The sequence below is a fragment of the Giraffa tippelskirchi genome, chromosome 13, assembly GCF_054371585.1.
Source record: "Giraffa tippelskirchi isolate mGirTip1 chromosome 13, T2T-mGirTip1v1.2.pri, whole genome shotgun sequence".
NCBI classification, from domain to species: Eukaryota; Metazoa; Chordata; class Mammalia; order Artiodactyla; family Giraffidae; genus Giraffa; species Giraffa tippelskirchi.
In genome coordinates, this window is record NC_137287.1 from 37475684 (window position 1) to 37498274 (window position 22591).

At 57.6% G+C, this 22591-nt stretch overlaps 2 protein-coding genes across 15 annotated transcripts in view; one reads left to right on the forward strand and one right to left on the reverse strand.

Annotated features, from left to right (window-relative positions):
- Positions 1-8350, reverse strand: part of MGRN1 (mahogunin ring finger 1) — a 35267-nt gene extending 26917 nt beyond the window's left edge. For all 12 annotated transcript variants that reach the window (XR_014072688.1, XR_014072687.1, XM_081554857.1 and 9 more), the window contains exon 1: positions 8083-8350. Coding sequence is in view for 10 of the 12 variants with exons in the window: in XM_081554857.1 (XP_081410983.1) it covers positions 8083-8170 (88 nt within the window). In the remaining 2 variants the exon portion in view is untranslated. The remainder of the gene's footprint in view (positions 1-8082) is intronic.
- Positions 8351-13788: 5438 nt separating this feature from the next.
- Positions 13789-18727, forward strand: UBALD1 (UBA like domain containing 1). Of its 3 annotated transcripts, none has more exons than XM_081554886.1 (3): positions 13789-14003; positions 17313-17375; positions 18095-18727. In XM_081554886.1, the coding sequence occupies exons 1-3, from the start codon at positions 13882-13884 to the stop codon at positions 18354-18356; spliced, it is 447 nt and encodes a 148-aa protein (XP_081411012.1). In that variant the 5' UTR covers positions 13789-13881; the 3' UTR covers positions 18357-18727. The 3 variants fall into 3 exon arrangements, with proteins under 3 accessions (XP_081411012.1, XP_081411010.1, XP_081411011.1); XM_081554884.1 differs by having other exon boundaries at positions 13789-14001; positions 17628-18727; XM_081554885.1 differs by having other exon boundaries at positions 13789-14001; positions 17703-18727.
- Positions 18728-22591: the final 3864 nt, after the last annotated feature.

A 22591-nucleotide genomic window follows, 5' to 3' on the forward strand; every position in this document is an offset into this window, starting at 1 on the left:
GTGATCGGCCTGCCCAGGGAATGAATTCCCAGGGTCGCGGTCACACGTGTACACGGAACATCTCCTCTGCTCCCCACACTCGGGGGACTCGGTGCAGCCCAATCTCCTGGGGCCTCAGCGTCCTCACTGGGGTAACACGAGGCCTCGATCAACAACACCGGCTGCGGATGGGAACACCCTGAAGACAGAAGGAGCTGATCGTGCAAAGGAGCTTCGCGTGGGTGAGGAGACACCTGATAAACACCGGTGCTTCCTGGCCTCCCTGCCACGTGAAAGCCGTACCAGAGTAGACAGGGTAAGTGAAAAGCTCACACTCGCCCTCCACGGAGGGAAGAACAGTGAGCTGGGAAGGGTTCTGACCGAGCAAAGCCTCCGCTTTGCTGAATCCCCACCTCTTTTGGGGGGAGGGGTCCTCCCCAGCTCACATACACACCTCTTTTGTGGACACGGCCTCCACACACAGAGCTGGGCCCCGGCTGCCACCAGCACATCCAAGTCCCAGTCACTGGACACAGCTAGGGGCTGCAGTGGACACCTGTCTGTGCCGAGCCAGTCCCAGATTCTGCCCCCACCCCCGGGAGCTGGCCCAGGACCACAGGACTTGGTCCCTGAGGGCCCCCAGGGGGTGAAGCCGGCTCTGTCCCTGACACGGCAGCACGACACTGAGGCCAGAGTGGACGGGGCTCCGTGTCCTCCTTCTGGGTTCCCCATCCTGGGTTCTGCAGACCACCCCCCGCCCCCACCCCCGCCCGGCTGTCAGTGCATATTCCACTTGGGAGAGCTGGTGTAAATGCCAGTCTCCAAAGAACTCACAATGAAATAAACAGCACTTAGGAAAACGCTCCTGCCACTGCGTGAGAAGAGAGAGGAAATCCAGTATTATTTTTTTTTAAATATGCAAAAGATCCCACAAAAAGAGGAAGAGAAATGAATGGCAATTTATATACAAAAACATACCCTAAGTAAAAATAAATAAATTAAAACTACAAGATATTCATAGCTAACTTAAAAAAAAAGCGACATCACACACACACACACACACACACACACACACACACACACAGGCATGAGCGCGCACCCACGCACAGGTGAGAATGCAGAATCCCTGCAGCTCTAATGGGGGTGTGAACGGGCTCCCACCACACTACAAAAGTTTCGGACTTTGCACACACGCATGCGAGAGTGCCAGACCCACGGCCAGGAATGAAAACAGCCCCAGATGGACAGGCATTTAGGGTTATCAGGACCAGACACAGAAAGCAGCGTGGGGGCTGCCAGGGGCCAGAGGAGGCGGCGACAGCACAGAGCTTCAGCTTCACAGGATCCCACACAGCCGTGGACATGTGCTTAATGCTTCCGAACTACACACTTACAATGGGTAGGATGGTAACTGTCACATGGAATTCACCGCAATTACTTTAAAAAGTGAAAAAACCAAGGGCACCCAAGGAAATCAGACTGGTGGGCACAGAAGCCAGTCACAAAAGTGTCCTCAGCGGCATCACTCACGAGCCCAAACTGGAGACCACCAGCGCCCTCCACGCGAGCTCAAGGCTGAACACACGGCGGCGCCCACAGATGCCAGGCCGTCACGTGGCAGAGACGGGAAACTGGCTGCCGCCCTGCTCACAGCCTCACCCTTCGCATTGCCTGACGCGCAGCCAAGAGCACCTGCTTCCATTCATACCAAGTTCAGGAGCAGGCAAGACTCACCTCTGCTGGAGCCCAAGCGGGCCTCCCAGGGAGGAGGGGGCAGAGACTGGGGAGGGGCACGGGGGCTTCAGGGGCTGCAGCTGCTCGGGTCCATCAGCCCGCCCACCGGGTGACAGCCCAGCACGTGGGAGCCCCTGTCCTGTGCGTCTCCTCAGTATGTGACACTGTGAGTGCGGACAGACGTGTGCATGTGGACACACGTGTGTACACACCGCATGTTTCTGCAGCACTGAACTGAACACAGTTCCTCCTTTTGGGTCCTCCTAAAGCACCGAGGGCATCCGGTCACTCAGGGCCACTGCAGGATCGCAGGGACAGGACCCCTGGGTAACAGAAAGTGGAGGCTATCTGAACAGTGGACCCCAGGGCTGACCGGGGGAAGCCAGCACCCTCTCCGGAGGCCAAAATCTCAGGCACTGGGCATCCAGGACCAAGCCAACACCGCGTGGGATGAAAGGATGAGAAACCACCATTCCCCAGCTCAGGGACAGTCGGCCAGTGATTTCTAGATAGCGAGGGACCCCCACTCTGCTCCACACCATCAACTCGTCTGCAGAGAGCCGGGCTGCGGGCCGGGCTCCCCCAGCTCCCAGGAGCCGAGCAGACGCTGGGACAGTTGGCAGAACTGAGGGATTCCACTGCTGTTCACTGAGCCCGTGCCCAACACTGCAGGGGTGGCATGCAAAGCCCCACTGCCCTTTATTTTACAAAATAACATGGAAATGAGAGGCTCAATGCCTGTACCAGACCACACGGAAACACACAGGAACGGCCCACTGGACGGGGCTCCATGCCAGCATCTGGCTGCTGGCGGTGGTCACCACCCAGCAGGTCATCCAGGAAGTGAAGGACTTTCCCAGGAAGCTGCCAGGCCTGGGAACACTTGGGCCAGGGCTGGGTCCCGCCCGCCAGCTCCCATGGACTCGCAGAGTCTGGACTGAGGGGCCTGGGCACCAGAGGTTAACTTAACCCTAGAGGCGCGGAAGTGGGGCCTCAGAGCAGGCGACCGGCCCAAGGTCACGGGGCAGCTCAGGGCGCAGGGCCTCTGGACCCCAAATCCAGGGCCCCTCCCGTCACGGCTCCACAGGCAGGAGGTGACTCCCTCTCCCAAGGCTGGGCCGAGCTCTGTCTGTGCCTGCCTGGTGCATGTGGGCAGCACAGCTAGGCCACCCCAACCGTGAGGAAGAACACACAAGTGCACACCTGCACCCCTCTGACCATGGGCAGCCGGGCCCACCACGCCACGGCCAACCTCCAGGCACAGGGTGGAAGCCCACTGGTCAGCCAGCCTGCCCAGCACAAGCCCGGGCTTCCTCCCCTGGCACCAGCTGACGGGACAGCACAGCGGAGCCCAGGAGCCATGTAAAGGATACACGGACCCCCAGGCCCTCAGAACCCCGAGGGCAAGCGACACGGCGAACCGCCACCCCAGCGGCCACAGGGCACACGCATCCGCCGCAGGCTTCTAGACCCAAGAGACCGATGGCTTCTCCTTCAGGGAGACAGGTCCTCGGATGCCCACCGCCACCCACAAGGGTTTTTGTTTCTGCTTTTACCTAAAGCAGAAAGGTTTGTTGTTGCTGTTTTTACCAAAAAATGTTAACCACCGAAGCTCGGAAGATACAGCTTCTTTATATAGCTCTTTCAATGACAGAATCCAAACCAAGTTCACGTGAGCCGAAGCTCAGAACTAGCTCTGCCATATGAACAGTGCAAGGGGCATGATGCCAGCAACGGTGGCACGGGGCTCTGAGCGGGAAGGTGAGACCACCGAGAGCAGGTGCAGCCCCTTCCCCACCCCTGCCCCTCCACCACCGACCTTGGGGCTCCAAATACAAGCTCACTGCCCCCGGTACAGTGATGGGGTCCAGGGACCCAGAGGGTCTCCAGTGACAGAGAACATCCTGGGGGACACAGAGAGTCCTCCCTCATCTGGAACACCTGCCTCAGTTCTTTCCTTTAGGCACCAAACTAACCAGAGTCAGCAAGGCGCCATTCAGAAAGGGCAAACCCACCACAGTTGGCAGCGGTCACAAGTAGATGCCTCTAGATGCCACCAACACAGAAGCACACACCCAAAGTCTCCTGGCACGCACAGCGGGCCCCTCATCCCAGGAGTCCGTGGACCCCCAACTGCCACCCCAGGGAATAAGATGCAGCCCAGCAACTCCTCTGGTGGCCCCGTGGCTAAGTCTCTGAGCTCCCAATGCCTGGGGCCTGGGTTTGATCCCTGATCGGGGAACTAGACCCCACATGCCACAACTAAGACTTGGTACAGTCACATAAATTATCTTGAAAAAGGAGAAAAGGTGCAGCCCAGTCTGAGCAGCCTGCACACTAGAGAGGGGGGTGACTTCTACAAGGCCGGCTGCACAAGCATTTATTAAACACCTACCATGTGCAGGCCCGGGTGCTGGGAGACAAAAGGCACAGTCTGATTTCTAGCTCCTTTGCCAAAGAGAACAAAAGTCTAGTGTCACGAGGACATGGCAAAGTTCCAATGAGATAGCGAAAGTGCTAGTCGCTCAGTCGTGTCTGACTCTTTGTGACCCCAGGGGCCGTAGCCTGCCAGGCTCCTCTGTCCCTGGAATTCTCCAGGCAAGAATACTGGAGTGGGTAGCCATTCCCTTCTCCAGGGGATCTTCTGGACCCAGGGATCAGAACCGGGTCTCCTGTGTTACAGGCAGATTCCTTGCCATCGGAGCTACCAGGGAAGGCCCTCTGATGAGATAAAGGAGGTGAAAATGCTCTGATAGGACACACACCTGATACACACAAGGTTCAGGTCTGGGGTGTATTTCATGTCCACCTGAGGGGCTGGTGGGTCAGGTGGCTGGCGGCCCCTCCTGAGACTCCTCCTGGGTGTCATCCCTACCATGACCTCCCTCATACACCAGGGCAGGGCCGCAAAGACACACAGGGCTGGAAAGACATGTGAGTAACCCAGAAGGAGGAACAACCAACCGTGGAGCAGCAGCCCACGACCAGGCACTTCTGTGGTGACCCTGTGCGTCCCAGGCTTCCCCTGGCAACGGCAACCTTCTCCTGGCAACGGCAACCTTCTCCTTAAGGGCTCGAGCCAGGACTCCTAATGCTTGCTCTAGCCCTTGGCTGAGGACCGGCCACCTGCGTGATTGGGGCAAGGGACAGCAAGGCAACGGCGTGCAGAAATTTACCCTCAACTGATTTCTGATGAAGGTACAAAGGCAATTTGATGGGAAAAGAGAAGTCTTTTCAACAAATGATGCTGAAGTAACTGAATATCCATATGCCAGAAATAAAAACACAAAAACCTAGATCTTTGCCTCAAACGACACATTAAAAGAATTAACTCAAACTGGACCACAAACCTTAATGTTTCAGCTAAAACTATAAAAGTTTAAGAAAAAAAATATAGGAGGAAAATCTCTGTGGTTTTGAGCTAGGCAAAGATCTTTAAGGTATAACTCCAAAAACATCAACCGTCGAAACAATTAGGGAATTCCTTGGCATTCCAGTGGTTGGGACTTCACATTCTCATTGCCAAGGGTCCAGATTCAATCCTTCCTTGGGGAACTAAGATCCCACAAGCCACAGGGTGTGGCCAAAAAAAAAGAAAAATGATAAACTGGACTTCACCAAAATTTAAAACTTCTACTCCTCAAAAGACACCATTAAGAAAATGAAACAAGACAACCGCAGACTGCCAGAAAACATTTACAAATCACAGAGCTGATACATGAATTGTATCATTGTATCCAGAACCTATAAAGAACTCTCACCACTCAGTAATAAGACAATCCAACTTCTCAAAGTGAACAAGCCTAATAGAGCCACGTCCACCCCATCCCTAACCTGCACCCCTGTGTTTGGGGTGGCACACAAGGATATACAAAGGCCAATAAGCACATGAAAAGACCTCAACATCATTAGTCATCAGGAAAATGCAAATCAAAACCACAAGATACCACTTCACACCCACTAGGACGACTATAATTAAAAAGGTAGACAATAATAAGGGTTGACAAGAATGCTGAGAATCTGGAACCCTCATACACTGCTGATGGGAATAAATGAAGCAACCATTGTATTATGGAAAAGTCTGGCAGTTCCTCAAAAGGTTAAACAGATGACCCAACACTTCCACTCCCAGGTGTATACCAAACAGAACTGAACACACTACACAAATGTCCATGAATATTGACAGTGGCATTATTCCTAAGAGCCACAAGGTTAAAACACCTTAAGTGTACATTAACTGGTGAACAGATAAACAAAATGCACTACAACCACACAGTAAAGTACAACGTGGGTGAGCCTCAAAAACATCATGCGAAGTGGAAGAAGCCAGACACACACACAAAAGGCTGATTCCACCATCTGAAATGTCCAGGAAGGGCACACTTTAAAGACAGAACACAGATCAGGGATGGGGCAGGGGTGGGGGGTGACGGCGGAGAGTGCCTGTGAACAGGCACAAGGCAAGGAAACTTTGAGGGGTGATGGAAAGGTCTGAAACTGACTGTGCTGACGACGTCACGATTCTGTAAGCTTACAAAAAATCGCCAGATCACAGGTTTACAAAGAATGAGTTGTATGGCACAGGATTTATACCTCAATAAAGTTGTTACAAGTAAAATAAATAAATACAATGAAAACAAAGTGAATGCTGTTAAAGTCAAGCTACGTACTGTTACAGTGTGCGCTGAAAGTTTTGAAGTAAAAGAAAACTGGACAGGAGATTTTTAAAAGTCTTCACCTCACCGGACCCCCCCCACACACACAGGTAACCATATTGCAATAATCATTTCCCTGATATATACCCATATCAAATCCTTACACTATATACTTAAAACTTATACAACGTTATGTGTCAATTATATCTCAATAAAGTTAGAAAAAAAATTAGACAGTGTTACAGAGATGTTAAAAATAAATATTAGCAGGGCTTCTTGGGTGGCTCAGTAGTAAAGAATCCACCTGCCAATGCAGGAGACATAAGTTCAATCCATGGACTGTAGCCTGCCAGGCTCCTCTGACCATAGGATTATCCAGGCAAGAATACTGAAGTGGGTTGCCATGTCTGGAATGTCAGCCTCCAAGGAATCCCCACACCAGCCTGAGCTGCCCTGTCCTTGTGCCAGGGACCAAGAAGGCATTAAGGTCTCCCATGCCTATCAGGGAACAGGGCCCTATGCCCAGCTCTGCCTGGCCCCAACTGTGCTAGTCCCCACCCTGTTTATTTCTGGTGGTCCCAGACACCAGAAGTCTGAGGCAGGGCCCAGGGAACACACCTTAAACAAGCTTCCCCATGGTCCTGGACCATACTCAGGGGAAACCTGGCCTGGGGGATGCCCGCAGGCCAACTAGGAAGCCAAGAAACCACCAAAGGGATGCAATGCTTCAGAAGCCAGAATCAAAGGCCCCAGTCTGAAAGTCCCCATGATGCGCAAATGCCCCGTCCTCCTCCGGGGCAAACGACCAGACAAGGAGATGGAGTGTGAGGAACCCGAGCTAAACCTCTAGGTCAGGCCACTCTCATCATGAGAGGCAGGAGAACAGTGTGTGTTGGGGGGGAGGCGGGGGGGGGGGGCTGGAGGGGGACAGCTGGCCTGGGAGTTGGACTCCTGGTCCAGCTCTGAGACCCTGAGAAAGTCACTTCCTCCCTGGTGGCCCACGTCTCTCAGTCACAAAAACGGGAGGCTGGAGAACCGGGTAGGTCCCCTCCAACTATCCCTCGGTTCTCCAGCAGGGACTCCGAGCCCCTCTCCCAAGGACAGTAATGCCTCCTTGGGCCCACGCCCACTCCCCAGCTCCCTCCCACCCACCCACCCACTAAACACACGCGCCAGGTTACAGGAGAGTTAACTCCTATCCAGACGGGACGGGAGAGTGTGCAGAACCCTGGCCGGGTCTCCACACAGCGCCACCAAAGAAGGCGAAAACCCGCGATGGAGTGATGTCGATCCCTTTGACAATGCCTACTTTGTAAGCGCAAGCAAAGCGCCGGGCACGGGGTTAAGTCCTCGCCAGCTGCGCGCCCCAGAACCTCACCCCGGTCCTTGAGGAGGTTTCCTATCGGGTGTCTCCCCGGCGTGCAGCCATGGGAGTGTGAAGCGCGCAGGGGCGAACTGACTGACCCAAGGTCACCCGACCGGGCCGCGGCAGTCAGCGCCTGGACGACCCTCGCCTCAGGGTCCGGGTGGAGGGCGCGTGGAGCCCCAGACAGGGAAGCTGCAGGGAGGGCCGCGGGGCCGAGCAGAGCCCCCAAACCCACCCTCCGCCGAGGAGCGCCCCGGCCCCGCCGCCCGCCCCGCGCGCTCCAGCCCGCGCGCCTCGCCGTCCGCGCCCGGGGCCCGGGCCGGGGCCGGAGTCGGGGCGGCCACTCACCGGACTTTGGAGGGTAGCGATAGGCCGAGTTCGCTTGGATGTCGATGTCCTCCACGCCCGCGATGCGGCGGCTCAGGATGGAGCCCATGGTGCGCGGCGAGCCCGGCCGAGGCTAGGGCGACGGTGGCGGCGGCGGCGTCCTCACGCGGACACGGCCCGGCCCAGGCCGCACGGACGCTCGCCCACGGCCGCGGGCGCACGGCCTCCCGGAGCCCCTACCCCCGGCTCGGCCCGGGGCCCGACGCCACGGCAGCCCTCCGCCCCCCCCGGGGCGCGAAGCACCTCGGGAAATGGAGTCCTCTCGTCGCAGAGGGGGCCGAGAGGCGGCGTGGAAAGCCCGCCTGAGAACTACATCTCCCGGGAAGCTCCGCGTCCGGGCTCGCCGAGGTGTTGATAAGCGCTTCGGGACAAACCAAATGGACCTGAGTCCAGAGGGGAGGGACCATCAACCGCCATGCAAACTATCCATCCCTTTGCATTCCAGAGCACAAGACTGACATCGTAATTCTTTGGCTTTTTAATAGCTTGTTCGTACATACACCTTTCGAGGAACCGACGCCTTCCATTTACTCCCTCTTTGAACTACATCCCTAAGTTACCATGGTTCTCCCCACTTCCCAGGGTTTGATCTCCTGGCCCGGCCAGCAGAGGGCAGACCCTCACCTTCCACCCAGCCAAGAAGAGCTAGGGGTGGAACCCAAGATTGCTTGGAGGAGTGCCCACACGGGAAGCGAAGCAAGCACCTTTTCCAGAACTTAAGGCATCTCTCCGCCTCCACGTCCAGAACAATTATTTTGAAGACGTCAAGTCCCCCGCAGAGGCAGTAAACCTCTCCCCATTTTAGAGACAGGGAAACTGAAGCACAAAGAAGAGAGGGCTTAAGGGTGCTTATGCCAAGTTCAAAGAATCCAGGTTAGACTCTAACTGAACCGCCAGGGAATTCCCCAACTTTCCATTTGAATAAATATTTATAAATAAACAAAAAGAATCAGGGTTAGAGTTAAAGCCCCCTCGCAGGTTGTAAGGTACTTTCCTGGCTTTTGAGTCACACAAAACTCTGTAAGCAGGCAAGTGAGGATCTGTTTTTTACCAACTTTTCAGTTGAGAAACGGCTCTTCTGAGAAGAAAGTGGCTTCCCAAGACAAGCCTGTTCTATTAAGAAAGGAGCTGGGGGACTTCTCTGGTGGTCTGGTGCCTAAGACTCTGTGGTCCCAATGCACAGGGCCTGGGTTCCATCCCTGGTCAGGAAATTGGATCCCACATAGTGCAACTAAGAGTTTGCATGCCTCAACTAAAACACTACACATGCCTCAGTGTAGACTGAAAGATCCTCTGTGCCACAACCAACACCCTGCGCAGCCAAACAAATAAATTATATATACATGTATATGTATAAAGGAACTAGGGAGGGCAGAGGCTGGCTAGGAGTCTTAGACGGTAAATTCACCACTGTCAACATTAAAGTGAGTCTTAACACCTTTCAGGACTCCAGAATCCAACCTTCCTATTTTCAGGGGGCCTGGGAAGCCAAAAGTCAAAGGAAGTGAAGGACTTGTGTGATTGTAAGGGAGAGTGTAGGTCTTGGGGGAGCCTGATCTAATTAGTTAGAGGTTAGCCTCTCTGCCGTGCAACCAAGAACCCCATTTACTGAACAGCTACTATGTGCCACATGTTGGTATTGAACACTATCCACATATTCTCTCTTCTAATTCTCTGCTGTAGGTTCTGTTTTCATTCCCAATAAAACAGAAACAGGAACGGGAAAGAAAGAGGCTGGCAGAAGTGAAGTATCCCACTCAGCTTGCATAGTAGATAAGTGGCAATAAAGCTGGAATGTGAACCAAGCCACTCCTTTTAACGTCACATTCCCCTGCCACCCCCAGCCCCCATCACCCAGACACAGGAATGCTCCAGTACCAGATTTCTTGCCTCTTGCTCCCAGATGGGCCTGAAGATACCCCCACCCCATGCGACCATTCTTCCTTCACTTCAAATTTCTTTCTGTTGAATCACATAACACTGTTGACTCATATATACACAAACAGGTAATACCAACACAGCATTCAGTTGATCCGTCTCCCTACTTGCAGGGAGGGAAGGAGCGTATTGTGGTTCTAGATGTTCCCACTGACAATTCTAAGAGAATGTCCTCCCTACAGATCGTGCCCAGGGCAGTCATTTCCAAGGGCTGATGTTAGATCAATTAAAACACTCCTCTTAATAGAGCTTTGGACTTTAGGTATACTTTTCTGTGCTTATCCATGCCCCAGTGGGAGACGGGCACTTTCTGATTTGATACTGGTTCTACTATCAACATCTTGGCTGATTCATTTATTTACTCAACAAATATTTATCATGCAGCTACTATATGAAGAGCAGTGAGCCAGGCAAAGAGCCAGGCAATAGAGATTAATTGGTGAAACCACCAGATACGGAACATCTAGTGAAGAAACAGACACTAAAGATGAGTAAGTATATAAGTAAAATACAGTGGGTGGTACAGGGGAGTGGCCTGCGGTGCAGTGAAATACCAGGAGAGACCTACCATTGCTAGGGGAGTCAGGGAAGGTTTCTCTGAGGAGGTGACATTTAAGCTAGGACTTGAAATACAAGGAAGAGCCAACCAGGCAAACTCTGAGGGAGTGGGTCAGCCCAGGTTCCAGGCAAGGATAACCACCTGTGCAATGGCCCTGAGGCAGCAGGCCCTGAGAAGCTGAGTAAGATGGATGAGCTCAAAGGCCAGTGCAACTAGAATCTAGTAGGCATGGAGAGTTCAGGGACAGGGATCAGAGGTCAGGCGGTGGCCACATCTCAAGGCCCCTCAGTTATTCAGGGATTCCCTGATAGCTCAACTGGTAAAGAATCCACCTGCAATGCAGGAGACCCCAGTTTAATTCCTGGCTCGGGAAGATCCATTGGAGAAAGGATAGGCTACCCCCACTCCAGTATTCTTGGGCTTCCTTGGTGGCTCAACTGGTAAAGAACCCGCCTGCAATGTGGGAGCCCTCCGTCTGACCCCTGGGTTGGGAAGATCCCCTGGAGAAGGAAACCGCTACCCACTGTAGTATTCGCAAAGAGTTGGACACAACTGAGTCACTTTCACTTTCAGTTAGGCAGCATTCGGTCCTTTGAAACACAAAGACCCCAGCCACACTTCAGGGCCTCAGAGTGTAAGTCCCTCAAGGCCCTAGACTTCTCAAGCCTTCCAATGGTGCACCTTCCCTGACTAATTCTAGGCACACTATGGATGTCTGATAATTACATCTGTGGGGTGATTGAAAGAATGAACTTGGAGAGGAGGAGGCTGGGATCCCAGGCCTTCCATAAACTGGCAATGCCAACTTTGCCAAGAGCCTCAACCTCCCTGGATCTCAGGTAAAAAGAAGGCACTGCCGGAAATGCCCTTTATACCGCCCTCCCCCCATCTACTGGCCCCAGCTGTCAGGCCCCATCTGAGCCTGCTAAGAAATCCAAAGTCCACTCTCTAGCCAGCCTAATCCTGGCTGAAAACAAGATTGTTTTTTCCCTTCCCCACTGCCCCTTGGAAAACAAGTTGGCTGGGGGGCCACAGCGGGCAGAAGTGGGGGCCACAGGGGGGCAGAAGGGTGACCTTTGCTCCTGCTGTCCCCACCTGCCCCACCCCAGCCAGTGGGATGGCCTGGAAAAGTGCCTTCTGGGCTGGGCAAGTCTGGGCAGGTACCTGAATGGTGCTCAAATGAGGGTGAGGGACGCGCAGGAAGGTACTTCCTGCCTCTCTAAGCAAGAAAAGTCCCCAGTGGGCCTTGCCAGGACAGCACCCACCCTCCTGTGCCAGGAACACAGGGCCCACTGGGCCCACTGGGTGCCTGGTCCTCTCCACTGGCTCTGAACACTGTTAAGAGTGTAAGGAGGTCTGGATCCCAGCCTCAGTTTCCTTATCTCTAAAATGGGGCTTGGGTTCCCTACAGTTGTCCAGATGGAAGCACAGAGGTGAATGCAAGAAACGGTGTTCTAAACACCACAGGCATTAATGCCCCAGAGTAGTCCTGGGGCTCAGAGCCCTCCATTCAGTCCAATTCTGCAACAAGGCCCTGGGCAGGGACGGGCTCCCCTGGAACCAGATAACACCCAGAACATCGTCTAACCGTACTGGACCTCTCTACCACCATTTGGTCTCCATACTGTTCAGCCACAGTGATTCTAACGCGGACAACAGATCAGATGTACCAAAACCCCTCAATGGCCTTTAACCCGCCATCTCCAGGGCCTGTCCCTGCTTCCTGAAGGCACTTTCCACACTTGCAAATTCTACACCTGTCCTAGGAATTTTCGACACACGTCCCACTCCACCCTAGGCACCACCCAACCCTTCTACTAGAGTTTGTTCTCGGCATGCTTGGGGCCAGGTGAGAGCCAGAAAGAGTAAGGACCCAATAAAGAGTTGCTCAACTAATGAGACTGGGGTCCAGGCAGCGCGAGGAACCGGAATAAGGTCAATCAGAGCCGGGGCGACTGAGCCCCCCACCCCAGCTCCAAATATGCTGAGCACCCTCCCCCCGCCCCGCACACCCGACCCGCGACCTCAACCGGAAACGGCGTGTGTGGAGCTGTAAACATAGCCCGCAACCCCCCCACCCCCCCCGCGCTCTTCAGCCCCGCCCCCGCCCTCCACGTGATGCGCCCCCGCCCGCCCCTACCCAGTGCCCGCCCCCGCCGCTGCCTCATTGGGCGGCCAGCTTTGTTTACCTTATATGGCCAGGTCCTAACACCTCGCGGCCATCCATTGGCCAAGGAGCGGCCTCACTCACTTGACGTCATTCGGGACTGAAAGATGCAAATAAACCGGGGCATCCTGGGAATGGAAGTTCGGGGGCAGCCCCGGAACTGGCTCCGAGCGGTCCTAGCGCCCTCACACTAAGAGTCGAAATTTCTGGCCAAGCGCATGACATTTTGCGTGGGAAAGTGAGAACGTCGCGCGGAGGGGTACCTCGGGGATCCAGAGCCTGCGGGCCTCCCCTGTCAGTCCCAGCCCTCAGCCTTTCCTCCAGCGTTCTTCAGGCCTCCTGTGCCTGGCCCAGCGTCGGGCCAGGAAGGGACCAGCGTCCTAAGTGGGAGACGCAGGCTTCCAGTCCACGGGTGTTGGGGAAGATTTGGAAGGCTCCCTGGAGGCGGTGACTCGAAGTAGAACCCTAAAGGGCAGATTCATTGATTCACTTAACAAGTATTTGTAGGCGCCTGATGGACAGGGAGCCCTGGCATGCTGCAGTTCGTGGGGTTGCAAAGAGTAGGATACGACTGAGCGACTGAACTGAACTGAGTGTGCCAGGCTTTCGGGGCCTTACGGCCCTCGTGTTGATGATTTGTGGGAAAATAGAGCGCCTAGTCAACACGGGGGATGCCAACCACACTGGGGTTCGGGATCCTGGGGTCTTGGCAAACAACCCGCGGCCAGCGTTTGCGCCCGTGCACGGTCTGTAGCCCCCGCCTCCTGACCACCACCGTCCCCCCCCTCGCCCCAATCGGTGCAGTCACGACTTGGGCACGCGCCCGTCCAGCTTCTGCACACTAAGTAGGCGCTTAACACTCAGGACACACCCTCGGGCCCGGAACGGCCCGCACGCCCGGCCAAGCGCGGCGGAAGCGGCGCGGGACTACATCTCCCAGCATGCCGCCCGGGGCCCGGAGCAAGGCGAGGCTCGGTGAGTCAGAGCCGCACAGTAAATATTTGTATTAGCCGGAGCCGGCTCGCTAATGGTGGACGCGTGAGGCGGAGGAGAGCGCCGTGGCGGGAGGCTGGAGCGGGCAGGCGGCGGCGGCGCCATGTCCGTGAACATGGACGAGCTCAAGCACCAGGTCATGATCAACCAGTTCGTGCTGACGGCCGGCTGCGCGGCCGACCAGGCGAAGCAGTTGCTGCAGGCGGCCCACTGGCAGTTTGAGGTGTGCGGCTGGGGCCGGCCTGGGGCGCGGGGTGGCCGTCCCGCGTGGCGGCGCGTACTGTGGGGCGTGTGCGGGCGGGTGTGGACACGTGCCGCGGCGCGCTCCACCGGGGCCGGGCCCGCGCTCTCGGCCCCGGTGTCCCGGCGGCCGCGCGCCCCGGCGGCCGGGTCCCGGCGCGCACACGCGGCGTGCGGGTCAGGCCCAGCGGCGCGGCCGCGACTACGCGGCCCCCGGAAACGCCGCCCGCGCGGGGTGGGCGGCAGGGGCGGCCTGCCCTCGCCGGGCCCGGAATCCCCGCCCCTCAGATTCCCGGGCGATCGGGTTCCGGGGACCCCCTTTTTTGTTTAGTAGCGGCCAGGGCGGGGCGGCGCTGAGGCTCCGACGGACGGTCGGCCCAGCAGCCGGAAGGAGGACGCCCGTGGCCTGGGCCGAACTGGGCCCGCGCCGCCCCCGCCTTGGAAGCCCTGAGCCCGCGCGGGTGGAGCCGTCCGGTGTGTGTGGGTCTGAGGGTCTGCGTGCCCGGTGGGCAGCTCGGCAGCGCGTGTCCACGTACTTGTGCATTTGTATTTACGCACGCGCCACGCTACGTGTGGGCATGTTGGCGTCTGTGTGTGTAAACACGCAGTCCACCCGCTGCGCGGGTGCGGGCTGTGTGCGCTCCGTGTACACACAGGTCACCGTTTTGCAGACGGTACTCAGGCGTGCCCAGGTGGTGTGTCAGAGCCCCACACGACAGCTAAGGGTGTGATCTGTGCACCCCGCTCCGGAGGCGTATCCAGGTGCCCTGCTCGGCTGGCTGCCGAATCTGCCTGCACAGCGCACGGCTTGGTGTACACGGTTCAGTAGCTTTCGGCCAGCTGGGCGGGAGGTGGGGCTGCCTCAGCCCGGCCCCCACCTCCCCAGGTCTCCCTAACCCATAGAGCACTAGTGCCCAGGGCTTGTGCTGCCAAAAGGCCACCTGGCCTTCCCAACTCAGCTGCCCCAGAAATAACCCTGGATGGTATCTAGGGATGAGGCCAGAGCCCCTTGAGCTCCACCCCTCACAGGTGTAAGGTCACAGTCATAGTCTGTAGAGTCCGTGCCCAGCCTGGGCTAGGGAGCCTAGTTTCTAGATGGGAAGCCGGCCCAGGGAAGGTACTCCGGCCAGAGGAGGGACAGGGAGCCTGGGGGCTGTGGAGTTTATCTTCCTGCGGGGGTGGGACGGAGATCATAATTCCTGCCCCAAGGTTGGAACAGTCTGGGGAGGCAGTGGCCTGTCCACTCAAAGGAATCCTTGCTCACTTGCCCACCAGAGATCTCGGGGACCCGAGAGCTAATCCTGGGGTGGTCCCATCACAAGATGGGACACTGCTTGCTCTCTCTGGGCAGGTCCCACCCTGGGGCCTCAGTTTCCTTCGCTGTACCTGGGTGCCGTGAGCTGACCTCCAAGGAGTGCATGGGCAGCCCCCCTTCCCACCCCGGCAGCCCCACCCTGCAGGAAGCTTCCTAATCTAGAACTGGATGTGGCAAAACTTGCAAAACCACATTCATGGTAGTTTGCTGGAGTTCCACATCGGCATACACGTTCCCCCCCCCCCCCCCCCCCCCCGCTCTGGCTGGGCGGGCAGGTGTCCGGTGGGAAGTGGCCCTGCCCACAGAGCCTGGCACAGGCCGGCAGTCACTCAGGGTTGGTGTCTCCTGGTCACTGGAATTGAAAATGTATCTTTGAAGATTAAAATGCCTGGGGAAGCTCTAATCTCAGGAAGGGCAGGAACAGCTTGCAGACTGGGGGGTTTTGATGGCCCTCACAGTACAAGTCCTGGGCTCCCTGAATCTCAGCTTCACCATGTAAAATGGGGACGTGGTTAGTAGGGAGGTTCACTTAGGGTAAAAATGGGGTGTGAACATCCAGCCCTTAGGTCTTCCTGGGAGTGAGTGGGGTTCCTTGCCTCCACCCCCAACTCTGTGCCCTCTGCCCCCAGCTGGCAGCCACTTGGGCTGAGGGCTGGTCCAGCAGGAGGCCTGTTTTTGGGTCATATTCTCTGTGATTCAGGTGTTAATGGGGACAGAAGGCAGGTGGGGGAGGGGGACCTGTGTGCTCTAAGTTTGGGGATGCTCTAGGAAGGCAGGAAAAGGGCAGCCGCCTCTCCCTGGAATGCTCACACACTGCAGCTGCCTGTGGAGCTGCTGCTGGGGGAGGAATGGGTTGGTGTCCCTTGGGGCTCCTGGCCAGGGAGGTGTCACCAGGAGGTGCTTAGAGACTGAGGCATTCTCTCCCCCCCAACCCCGCCCCCAGCTCCCACACCCCTGTTCGGGGACATTGGGATAGGGCGTCTCCAGCAGGAAATTCCCAGAATAATTCAGTTGAATTTACTCTAGTAATAAAACCCCTAGGGTAAGCCTAGGAGCCAGGCTGGGTTTCTGGGTGTGTTGGGAGTGGGGGAGGGGCTAACAGCACTGGGCCGCGGTGGGCAGGGAGCCTGAGGGGGGTGGCGTGGAGGGCAGAGCTGTCCGCAGACCCTTCACATACTTGACGGGCTCCCTCACCCCGCACTTTCGCAAGAGCAGCTGGTTCCCTTATTTTCCTGGACGCCTGTCCTGCAAGGGGCCGAACCAGGACACACCAGTACCAGAAGCCACCGCCCTGGGGGCCCCTCCTCCCAGCCCTCCAGGGCCACTTGATGAGCTGGTTTGACCCGGAGTGGCTGCCACCCCCTTTCCCGCTTCTCACAGTCCTGGGCGCGAACCCCACTGTGGCCTTCCTCTTGCTCCACCACTTTGCGGGAGGTTCAGACGACTGGATAGGAGTGTGAAACCCACAGCACACTACTTAATCCCAGCCCGCCGCATGGACCTCAGGAGCACTGCTGCCAGGGAGGGAGGCTGCCAGCCTCCTAGTCCAGTGTCCCTTTGGTGCAGAAGGAGAAACCGAGTCAGGGCAGGGTCCCTTGGCTAGCCCAGGAGAGGAGTGGTGGGTTACACACTCTCAACATCGGCGTGCCTTTGCCATCCTCTGGTTCATAGATGAGGAAACTGAAACTCAGGAAGGAGTAGGGACTTGCCACCCAGGGAGTTGGTGACTGTAGGGCCAGAGTCTCCTGGAGGCCTTTTCCCATGAGACAGGCCCTCATGTCGCTCATGGGGACGAAACCAGGTAAGCTGGAAGCACCTGGCAGCCAGCTTGCAGGCAGTGTCCTAAGGGTCCTCCCCGCCCACCAGCCCAGCCCAGGGCTGGACAGCACCTCTCTAGGCGGTGGTGAGAGTTGAGGAGGGCCAGGCCAGGCCAGGGCCACTGGGGTCCTGAGGGTAAGCGTGGGCCTTTCTTCCTACAGACGGCCCTCAGCGCCTTTTTCCAAGAGACCAACATCCCCTACAGCCACCATCACCACCAGATGGTAAGTGTTCCCTGCAGCCCCAGGGTCATCTGTGTGGGACTTCTACCAGTTCGGGCGGTGGGGTGGGGGCAGCCGCGAGGGCCTGAGGAAGGGAGCTGGGAACCGGCAGCAGGCACCGTGGGCCAGCCCACGTGGGCACCACTCCGCTCCCCTGTGAGCTTTTGGCTGGTGGACCGCCCCCCGGGGTGGGGTGCACTGGGGAAGGTGCCCTTCCGGAAGGGGCACTCACCCCCCACCCTCTTCCCCCCACAGATGTGCACTCCCGCCAACACCCCCGCCACGCCCCCCAACTTCCCCGATGCCCTCACCATGTTCTCCCGCCTCAAGGCCTCCGAGAGCTTCCACAGCGGAGGCAGCGGCAGCCCAATGGCTGCCACGGCCACGTCGCCGCCGCCGCATTTCCCGCTCACCGCCACCGGCAGCTTCGCGGCGCCCGGCTGGCCGGCTCACCCACAGGCCTCACCCCCAGGGGGCGCACAGCACCAGCAGCCGCCGCAGCCACCCCTGTGGACTCCGGCCCCCTCTTCCCCGGCGTCAGACTGGCCGCCCCTGGCCCCCCAACAGGCCGCCTCGGAACCCAGGGCCCACCCCGCCATGGAGGCCGAGAGATAAGGGAGGCCCCTCCCCCCTCCCGGAGGCCAGGACCCCGTGGGGCGGGGGAGAGGACGTCTCTGCGGGCCCCCTTCACCCTCCTCTGTCTGCACCCCCTTTCCCCGAAGCCCTGGAGGGGAGAGACTGGACCCTCGAGCCAGCCCACAGGCTGCCCGCACGCGTGCCCGGCAGCACAGGCCTGCGGCGCCCCGCTTCCGTGGATTCGGTTCCGAGTCACCTGGGTGCTGGTGGACAGAAGCTCGGAGAAGAAGCAACCTTCCCCAGAGGACTCGCCCGCCTTCCCCCGCCGGCCCCGGGGGCAGCGGAGCATCGCCACGCCGGAGATTCCGCCGGCTCCTTCGTTGGAGCTCCCGGGGCCTGCGGGCCTAGATCCCCACCCTCGGGAACGCAGAGCCTTCTCCGCATGTGTGCGTGTAGCTGTGTCTGTGTATTTATACGTATGTCGCTCTTCGAGAAGCAACCTAGTTTATGGGGCAGCTGGACTTTGCATGTTAGAGTGAGCCCCCGTCGCCCGCCGCCCCTCCCCCCAGGGCCCTGCGCCTCTCCCCTGCTCCCTGGGCAGCCAGCCTTGCTCTTCCCTGCAGAGAAAAGGATTGTGGGAAACTCCAGGACTCTTCCCACCCATCCCCCAGCGCCTGCCTGCTGGGGCTGCCTGCATGCATCCCCAGAGCCCAGGGGTACCCCATCCCCAGTTCCTTTCCCCCTTTTAACAAAGGAGAAGAAAGAGTTCCAAACCACCAGCAGGCTCTGTGGTCGTGCCTCGTATCCTAAAATTTGCTGCTAGCTGGCTCCACGTGGAGGGGGAGGGTGCCAGCAGAGGCCAACCCCCCAGTCTTGCCTGGCTCCACACCGCTCATGTCGGTCGCTGTCTTTTTCAACCACAGTGTGCTCCGGAGTCTTCCTGCCCACCCCAGGCTTTTCCCATGAAGTTGGTTTTTGCCCTGTGTTCCCAGAACCCCTGCCTCTTCTCTGCTCACCCTTCCCCCGTCTGACTGGACAGATCCCGACCTCCAGGGCTAACAGCTGCCTTCTGGTCTGCCTGGGTTTCACACAAGGACTTTTCTCGCTGTCTTTAGAGCTCCAGCAACCAGTTGCAGGCTGGACCCTCGGCCCCACCTCCAGCAGCCACACTGGGTGGGGCAGGGCCCTTCCTTGGGGGAGGCACAAGCCACAGCCCCCTGCTAAGATAGCGGGTGTGGATGCAGAGCTCATGGACCAGCAACAGGGACCGGATGAGGCTGGGCAGAGTCCAAGCTGCAACTCAAACCTTTGGTTGCTAAGGAGACAAACCACTCAGGGGCAACAGACAGTGGATCCCCAGCTGCTCCCACGCCAGGCTGGGCAAGCACCTACTCTTCCTCTAAGGGAGAAGCCAGCCACGACTCTGCCCTGGGCAGCCTGTACCAGGGAAGGGTAGGTGTCCCTGGGGCAGCTTTGGGAGAAGGCAGCCTAGAACTTACACCCCTTGGTGAGGAGCTGAAACTTGGAGTAAAGGGGTGTGGGCCCCTGTGCAGATGGTCACCAGTGGCGTGACTCCCTAGTCAGGAGGCCTACCCTACTCGGCCCACTGGACAGTGCCTGGGGTGGAGAGTTCTGTTCTGGAAGATCTACCTGGCAGGCGCCTCAGCACCTGCCGGCAGCAGCCCCGCCGCTCCCACTCCCTGGGGTCACCAAGCTGCCATGCAGCCTGGTCACTGCCCTGTCAGGTCTGGACAGCCTCTGTGGACCACTGGAGGCCCCCACTGGTCACAGGACTGACTGCAGCACCCCTGCAGCAGCTGCTGCTTGTGTCCTCACCTTGAAGCCCACCCTTCTAATGGCCTTCGGGGGTGGGGGCACAGTTCTGCTTGAGGTGCCTGTGGGGAGAGGGAGGAGGCTGTCCTGAGCTCCTGAACCTTCACTGCAGCTCTTTCATACTTTTGGAGGGAAGACAGTTCTCAGGAAGCTGCCACACCGGCCTCCCAGTGTAGGAAAAACCTGTAGAGGCAAGGAAGTGCTTCTGGGGGTGAGTGAGCTCCCCAGTGGGCAGACGACTGAGGCGGCCATACCCACTGGAGCCACGCAAGAGGGTGCACAGTCCAGAATGTTCACTCCGGCTCCCCACCCCCAGGCAGGCCTTGGGGTGGCCTGTGGGAACTACACCCTCAAAAGTGTGGTCGCCAAACCAGCAGCATCCCATGGGAGCTTGTCAGAGATGGGGGACCTCCTCTCTAACTCCAGCCCAGACCTCCTGAGTCAGAATCTGCTTCGAACAGGATCCTCATGTGCCCCGTGGACATTCAGGGTTGAGAATGTCCCAACCTGACCAAGCCCACTTCTGTCTCCAGAGGCCAGCGGAGGCCGGGCCTGGAGGCCCCAGGAGGAGGTCTTGGAAGGACCTAAGTTTCCTGTAGATGAAGCTTTTCCAGTGTGGGCACTTTGGACACTGTGGACACTTTGGACACTGGGGCGTCCTGTGCAGCACCCCAACCCCTTTCCACGAGTTCAAACCAATAGCAGCGCCCAGTTACGACAACTACAAGTGTCTGCAGGCAAAGGTGCCGCAGTGGAGAGCCGCAGGGCCTCTGGGGAGCCCCCTGGGGCCCCACAGCATTGGTCTCTGGGGTGCGGCCCTGACAATACAGTTTTAAACATTCCCCAGGGCATTAGTGATCAACTTGTGAATGTACTAAAAACCACTCAATCATACACTTTAAAAGGGTAAACTACGGCACGTCACTTATGTCATAACTGTTCGTTGAAGCAGCTTCCAGGTGACTTATGGGACACAAGGCCCTCGTGGCAACTGGGAGCCCACTAGACTCGTGACCCTACAGCCTGTAGAGCACAAGTGTCCCCTGGGTGCTTGAGGCAACTGTTCCCGAGGAGGGCCCAGGAATGGGATTTCTAACAAGGGCCCCAGACATGGTGGGAACCAGAGCAGGAGGGAGCGGAGGGCGGGGCTGGAGCTTTCCATCACTGCCCAGGCCCTGCCAGGTGTGCTGGAAGCCCCACGCAGCTGAGCATCTCCCAGACAGGCAAAGGGCTGCAAAAGGGGGTGGGAAATGTGAGGGGAGGCAGAGGTGGGCCCACATAGATGTCAAGCGCCCCAGACAGAACTCAAGGGCAACACAGAACCTGGAACTTCAACTTCCCCAAGCCTGGAGGCTCAGAAGCAAGACCGGAGGAGTCAGTAACCACCTCCCACCACACGTTCAAGTGTAAACTGGCTAAAATGCAAAGATGAGGTACAAACGGAACAGTAACATTTACAGCCATTCTTAGCTGTCCGTTTCGGCACTTCCTGGGAGCCGCCTCAACAACACATGGAGAAGACCAGCCTGTCAAAGTCTAGCCTGTCAAAGTCCAGCCTCTGGGCTTCATCACCACCCACCTGACCACCAGTCTTGAGCTCCATTACTTTGTTTCCAAAAATTCCACTCTGAAAACACCATTTGCATCCCAGAGTTTCCTGGGAAGAATGTGATTGGAGCTCTCCTTTCTGAAGAGGGAATGTGACCGCAGGTGGGCATGGAGGCCTGGCCTCCCCATGTGACTTGACCTGGGTGGGCCCTGTTGTTCAATGATTGTGAAGTGAAGTGAAGTCATTCAGTCATGTCCGACTCTTCACGACCCCATGGACTGTAGCCTATCAGGCTCCTCCGTCCATGGGATTTTCCAGGCAAGAGTACTGGAGTGGGTTGCCATTTCCTTCTCCAGGGATCCTCCCCACCCAGGGATCGAACCTGGGTCTGCTGCATTGTAGGCAGATGCTTTTACCGTCTGAGCCACCAAGGAAGCATGTGCACATGTACAAAGTCAGTCATGTCCGACTCTGCGACCCTATGGACTCTAGCCTGTCAGGCTCCTCTGTCCATAGGACTCTCCAGGCAAGAATACTGGAGTGGGTTGCCATGCCTTCCTGTAGGGGATCTTCCAACTCAGGGATCGAAACCGTGTCGCTCATGTCTCCTGCGTTGGTAGGCAGGTTCTTTATCAATAGTGCCTCCTGGGAAGCCCGTTAAATGATTGGGCCCGGCTGTCTTAAGGGTTTTCAGACTCGGAGGCCCCTGGTGTGTGCCGTTGGGCTCGGTTTGTCTGCCAGCACTCTAAAATCAGTTTACATGAAAAGCTCCACTTCGGCTTACCTTGGACGTTTGTCACATCTGGCCCAAGTTCCCTTAAGGCCCGAGCTGGTTGGGGTTGACCCATCACGCCGGGGACACCTCCCAGCCTGGCCCTGGCTGACCAGCCACCCCTCTGGCCACCATGGTGGCTGTGTCCGCCTCGCACCTCAAGTCAGCTGGCATCTCTGAAGGAGACTTGCTCTTCACCAGGAGCATCTGTGAAAGGAGATGTCCTGCTCTGTGAGGGGAGAGGGGACCGGAGGGGTGAATGGAGGCTCTGAAACGCATTCTACGGGCAGGCAGGGCACCTCCTTCAGAGCTGTGAAGAGAAGGACTTGTTCTGAGATTCCCCTGGATGGAGGCAGACACTCAGGGCCCCTGAGAACACACTGTGGCCGAAGCAGAAAACCACGTGGCTCCCAAGACTGGCCCCCCAGCCCGGTGGCCGGCGGGGCCACTGTGGCCCTGGAGGTCTCTTAGGGTCTTTTCATAGCCGGG

Coding starts and splice junctions, on each gene's coding strand:
- UBALD1 (XM_081554884.1), top strand. CDS start 13,882: ATGTCCGTGAACATGGACGAGCTCAAGCACCAGGTCATGATCAACCAG. Junction 14,002..17,312: donor CGGCCCACTGGCAGTTTGAG/GTGTGCGGCTGG, acceptor TTCTTCCTACAG/ACGGCCCTCAGCGCCTTTTT. Junction 17,376..17,627: donor GCCACCATCACCACCAGATG/GTAAGTGTTCCC, acceptor TTCCCCCCACAG/ATGTGCACTCCCGCCAACAC.